Raw genomic sequence first — 5565 nt, 5'->3', positions numbered from 1 at the left:
CGTTTTTAAGTATTCAAAAATCTGTATATCATTAACTATTTCCGAGATTTTCGTCAAACGCCATTTTTGGGTCTGAGAAAAATCAATTGTACAACATATGTTTTTTTTTTCCTTTGGAGGCTTACTTTAAAGTGGTAGCACAAGTTTTAGTGAAAGCGCGGTACAGCGAACACATATTATAGGCCCAATAAGTTGTACGCTATTACGGTACCTATTGGCAGGGTAGAAAGCTCTTTATATATTCCTAGGATTTGAATAACTAATTATTTGAGTGTGTGGCAGCTAAGGAACGACGATAAATGGGCACTTTAATGAGCAATCCGTTATCTGAGAATCAGAGTTATTTAATTTAACTGATCTATCAATGTTGTGTTTTAATCCTCTTTTAAGAAACCTTAAATATATAAGTATCTATTTTTCTTTATTCATCTATTGTAAAAATGGAGAGACACAAAACGATAACGCTTTTAGACGTTGGTTCAATATAATATTATGCCTATATTTTTTTAATTGTTCTTATCATTAGTAGGCATACCTATATTTTTAAGGATGAGTCCTGTTTAGATACTAATGACAGGAAAAGGGAAATCGCCTAACACGTTCGTTGTACTTTATTTCCACTATGACAGTTTCATTAGTTGTGGCATGTAGTTTCAGTAGGAACGTATTAGTGTTGTTAGCAGTGTCCAATCTCAGAACTCTTGTAATCATATACGCTTGTATAGGCCTATATTTAAATAAAATCTATATATTATATTCGTAAAGAGGCATATAAACTTATTTTCCCTTTATATTTAACAATCAATGTTTCGAATTCCTTATAGGTCAGGGTGGTGTCAACCAGCTCGGTGGCGTCTTTGCAAATGGTCGTCCATTGCCAATCCACATACGTCATCGTATCTTAGAACTCGCTCATCTTGGACTCCGTCCGTGTGATATTTCTCGCCAACTACTAGTCTCCCATGGTTGTGTCAGTAAGATATTGAGTCGGTTTGCCGAAACGGGCTCCATTCTTCCAGGAGCAATTGGTGGTAGCAAGCCTAGAGTTTCAACGCCTGCCGTAGTTGATAAGATCGTCGAGCTCAAGCAGGAGAATTCGTCCATGTTTGCCTGGGAGATCCGAGATCGTCTGGTCGTTGAGGGTATATGTAGTAAGGACAGTCTTCCAAGTGTTAGTTCCATTAACAGAATCCTAAGAAACAGCATGTCAAATGACGAGAAAAATGAAAATGTAGAAAAGGACTGCAAATCGGTCGAGATAAAAAAGGAAAGCAAAGAGACAGAAGATGATGTTAAACATGAGGAACATCATCCGAGTTCTATAGAATCAACGACAACTACCGAGGAGAAGAAACCGAACAGCAAAGTAACAAAATCGTTCACAGTTGAAGATATCTTGGGCAACACTGTGGGAGCAAAACGAAAGAGAGAGATTGTGAAAGAGGATATCAAGCAAGAAAAAAATGAAGAGTTCTACACTATACATCGTGAGTATGCTGCTCAATTTATATATTAGTTATATTATACTACTGTATGGTTTTCCTCTTATAAAAAATAGTATTAAGATAGACAGACAAAACAAATTAATATTGTTCAATATTACTGTCTGTAATGTTGTTCCCATATCAAATGATTCCAATTAGGTTTTACCTCTTACTGTGCACTTGTTTCGACGGAGAAATACAGAGTGAGGGCAACACAAAGAGGCTCTGCTACAAAATGTCCACCCTTTGTTTGAGAATTTTTAATCAACACACCAAACAATGTGGGCATGAGAGGGATACCATTGTGATGATCCGTTAGGTGTCTATACATTGCATAATTGGCTAGGAGTTAACCTTAAAGGAACTGTTTCTTTCAGTTTGGCTCAACTTTGAACATGATTTTATGCTCATTAACTCAATTACTAGGATCAGCTTCGGCGAAATTGGAACATATATTGAACGTCGTTATTACTTCAACGCTAATCTAACATGGACGCAAGCTATGTTGTTATATCGCATAGTATTGGCGCCCTATACGCAATATTGACAATTGCACATCAGTGATTGATATTTGTCAAATTTATGATTGTTTTCACGGCGTATGGTTAAAAGGTTACACCTGTTAACTCCTAACATTTCATTTGAATTTCAAAATAAACTTTCATTCGAAACCTTGATGTTGATGAATTTTTCTTCAGGGGCAAAAAAGCAGCGAGTGATAGGTGATCAGATATTCAGTGAAGAAAACAAATTTCAGTTGAAGATTTCCGAAATTATGAAGGTGAGAACGTAAAATAAATAGTTATTATAAAATCACATAGGTTTGCACATGATTAAAGCAGTTATACATCAACAATCACTACGGCGAGATTACATTTAATAACAGTGTATATGTATTTATGTATATAAGATTATGAAATGAATAATAATTTTTTAAAAAAGGTAACATTTAATTGAGAAAATGGGTAGTTTTAATATACAAAGATACACTTTACAATTTAATTCAAAAAAATTAATGGAAACTTTCATTTACAAAGTGAACTTCCTCAGATAGTTGTGACTCACTTGGGAGTTTAACTAGGCTAGACAGGATAGAAAAACAGTTGGACTGACAGACAAAGTCACAATTCTTTCTTGATAATGCCCACACAGTGTACTTATGCGAACACGTTTCTAAAGAATTATAATTTTCCTCTGTATTAATATTTATGATTATTTATTTGTGAAAACAATGTTCCATATGGGTTTGCTAAAAGTTAATAGATTAACAATTCTTTATAAGATGTAAAATAAGGGAGAGAGACATATACAGTACCCTGTCTGGTGGGGTTTGCTAAAAGTTAATAGATTAACAACTCTTTATAAGATGTAAAATATAAGAGCCAGATATATATACCCCGTCTGGTGGGTACAAACAACATTATACCGTCTCATGTTAGTTCCCTAAACCGGCACTATTTAAGCTTCGTCTTCAAGTAAATTAAATAAGAAGTCAAATCTGCTTTGCTCTACAACCATCATTGTAAAACTACAGGTCACTAATCACATTCAGTTAGGGCAAAAAGTAGAACACTATTATTGAATTGATTGCACAATTTCTTAACTCTTGAATTAGTTCAGAAGAAGTAAATCTAATATTAACTCGGCATAAGAGGCGTCTCTGATCTCTTTATTTAAAAGAAATTTAAAAGAAAACAGTCTCTTGTATGAATAGGCTACCTAAGTGTTTGTTTCGTAGTAATATTCTTCCTATCACAACTCAAGCATCTGAAGCCCTATCTTCGATTATGGAACTTAAGTTGTCGGAACATCTTAAAAGAATTAGCTAGTGATCGTCTATGTTTCATGCTTAGTCAAGTATACGTCCATTGTCTTCGAACAACAAACTTACAAATTAATTTTCTCTCAATTCCGTCGAAGCCGCCTTCGTTGAAACTAATGAAACAGTCAAGAATTGGAAGGATTAAAACCAAATTAACTAGACACGCTTCAGTGATTACCTATACAGTTCCCCTTAAAAGTAACGGCTTTATATTTGAACGTCTGATTGAATAGCGTTTTGTTGAAATCTCTTTTTAAGGTTTGCTGTTGTTGTCCAGCGTAAAGACACGGATTGAATTAAAAGCCCAGAGTAATTATCTCCGAATTACATCTAAATAACATTTAATATCTGGGTTACGTGTATTGTTGAAAGCTTTTTTAAGGTTTGCTGTTGTTGGTCCGGCATAAAGAAACGGATTGAATTAAAGCCCAATGAGTAATTATCTCCGAATTACATCTAAATAACATTTAATTGTTGAGTTACATTGAGGCGGAGATAGGTCATGGACCTATTAATAATAATAATAATAATCTTATTAAGGTCCATGGTATAATAATGGTTCTGAAAAAAATAACTGGCCCAATGCTAGTGATACGATCCAAGATCTTTCCTTTACAGAACAGACTGAAGCAACTTGATATTTAGTCTGGATTTCAGTTGATTGCACGAGGTAAATTGCATTATATCGGAAACAAAATTAAATCATACGTTTATAACTATGTTGCAATACTGAAAACAAACACATGCAGCATAGCAAAAGCGATCGTTATGTATCTGTGTATTTACCAAATCATATAGGTCTTATATTTCTGTCAGTTATAGGAAATATATTCTCTTATGATATAGAATTACTTACTATGCATTTAGAGTACTTAACTTTTAATAACAAAAAAAAAAGGTTATAACGCTTGGTGATTAAACGTTTATATCAATATTTATTCTTACAGTCAATCGACGAACAGAACCTTCCATCAATGTCTAGTCTATGCACACCATCTTTTGGCGCTCATTATCAAAACCTACCACCTTGTTTAAATTCCCACGTCAACGGTGTACAGACGCCTCAAGTTAACTTCGACGAACGAATTTTCAACCCAGCTTCACAATTACCCTTGGCACAACATCTTAATCATCAGCCCTTTAATCGTCATCAAGCGACCTTACTGCACCAATTTCATCAACATCCTAGAGTGATGCATCATCATGCCATTCAACGACAACGCCTGGGACTGTTTACCTCTCATCAGACTATCAGTAACAAACTACCACCTATGTCACTCATGGCCTCACTCCCGCCACTTTCGTCACCATACAATACAATACTACCTGGTGGATTGTGTAGACGATAAATTCAAATTAAAGGTCTCCCGCCATTTAAATCCTACTTTTGGGACTTGTGTTTTTATGGTCTTTAACAGCTTTGGTCTTTGATTAGAAAAAAATATTCTTATATACATAAAAGATAGACAGTCACTGTTGGGGCCGCAGAAAGGTCGTCTTGAATTGGAAGTGATCTTTATTTGGAGGGGTCTTTAATCTAAATCTTGTACTTATATAAAGAGGGCGGACGCAACACGAAGAAAACACTTTTTAAAATAAATGTTATTTACTCAATATGATACTTATTTAGATTAACTGATTAAAAAAAATATTCTTATGTTAAATTGACAATATAAATAGGCCTACTGTATAATTGTATTGCCAATTTTGTTACTCTACTTTTTGACTTTTAGCATATTTATAAACGCATATCAGAGCTGTAATATATATATATTTATTATGTATACACTTTAAACTTACGAAGTGAAATGAAAGTATTTTTAAATAAAAAATATAGTATAAATAATATAGCCTATTATTTTCAAATTGGTGATACGATGCTGTTAATACATATGTAACTTATCTGTAAATACTTATTTTCGACATTAAATTATAAACTTAACTTTGAGTGGTCGTCTGTGTCCATTGTTCAATTTTAGGTGATTATTTTTTTCACATTCAAACAAATTAAAAGTGTGTAGGCCTATCAGCTATTTAAACTCACTTAACGTGCTAGAGGAACGCGTCTACCGTGTGAACTATATATTTCGCCGCAGATGGCGCTGTTTTGATAATTGGAACAGAATTGGAATTTTAGACAGACCAATTCTTACTACATCTTGTTATTATCAAGTCTACAGACTTTTTAGTATCAAAATTTGGTAATTTTATTACCAAAAAAAATTAACTAATAATTTACCTGAATTTATTGACCTATAC

The 5565-nt window shown here is 33.7% G+C and overlaps 1 protein-coding gene across 2 annotated transcripts in view; it reads left to right on the top strand.

Moving 5' to 3' along the window:
- Nucleotides 1-5256, top strand: part of LOC117117418 (paired box protein Pax-2-like) — a 5689-nt gene extending 433 nt beyond the window's left edge. Inside the window, exons 2-4 of one of the 2 annotated variants that reach the window (XM_033261733.1) lie at nt 825-1487; nt 2183-2265; nt 4254-5256. In XM_033261733.1, coding sequence (XP_033117624.1) covers nt 825-1487; nt 2183-2265; nt 4254-4655 — 1148 coding nt within the window. In that variant the 3' untranslated portion in view covers nt 4656-5256. Of the gene's footprint in view, nt 1-824; nt 1488-2182; nt 2266-3924; nt 3967-4253 lie in introns of those variants that run through there. The other variant, XM_033261734.1, reaches the window with a different exon arrangement.
- The last annotated feature ends 309 nt before the right edge of the window (nt 5257-5565 follow it).

This window comes from Anneissia japonica, unplaced genomic scaffold (assembly GCF_011630105.1).
Source record: "Anneissia japonica isolate Jap-2015-1 unplaced genomic scaffold, ASM1163010v1 scaffold1509_len713820_cov188, whole genome shotgun sequence".
In the NCBI taxonomy this organism is placed as follows: domain Eukaryota; kingdom Metazoa; phylum Echinodermata; class Crinoidea; order Comatulida; family Comatulidae; genus Anneissia; species Anneissia japonica.
This window is presented reverse-complemented; position numbering and strand designations above follow the sequence as displayed.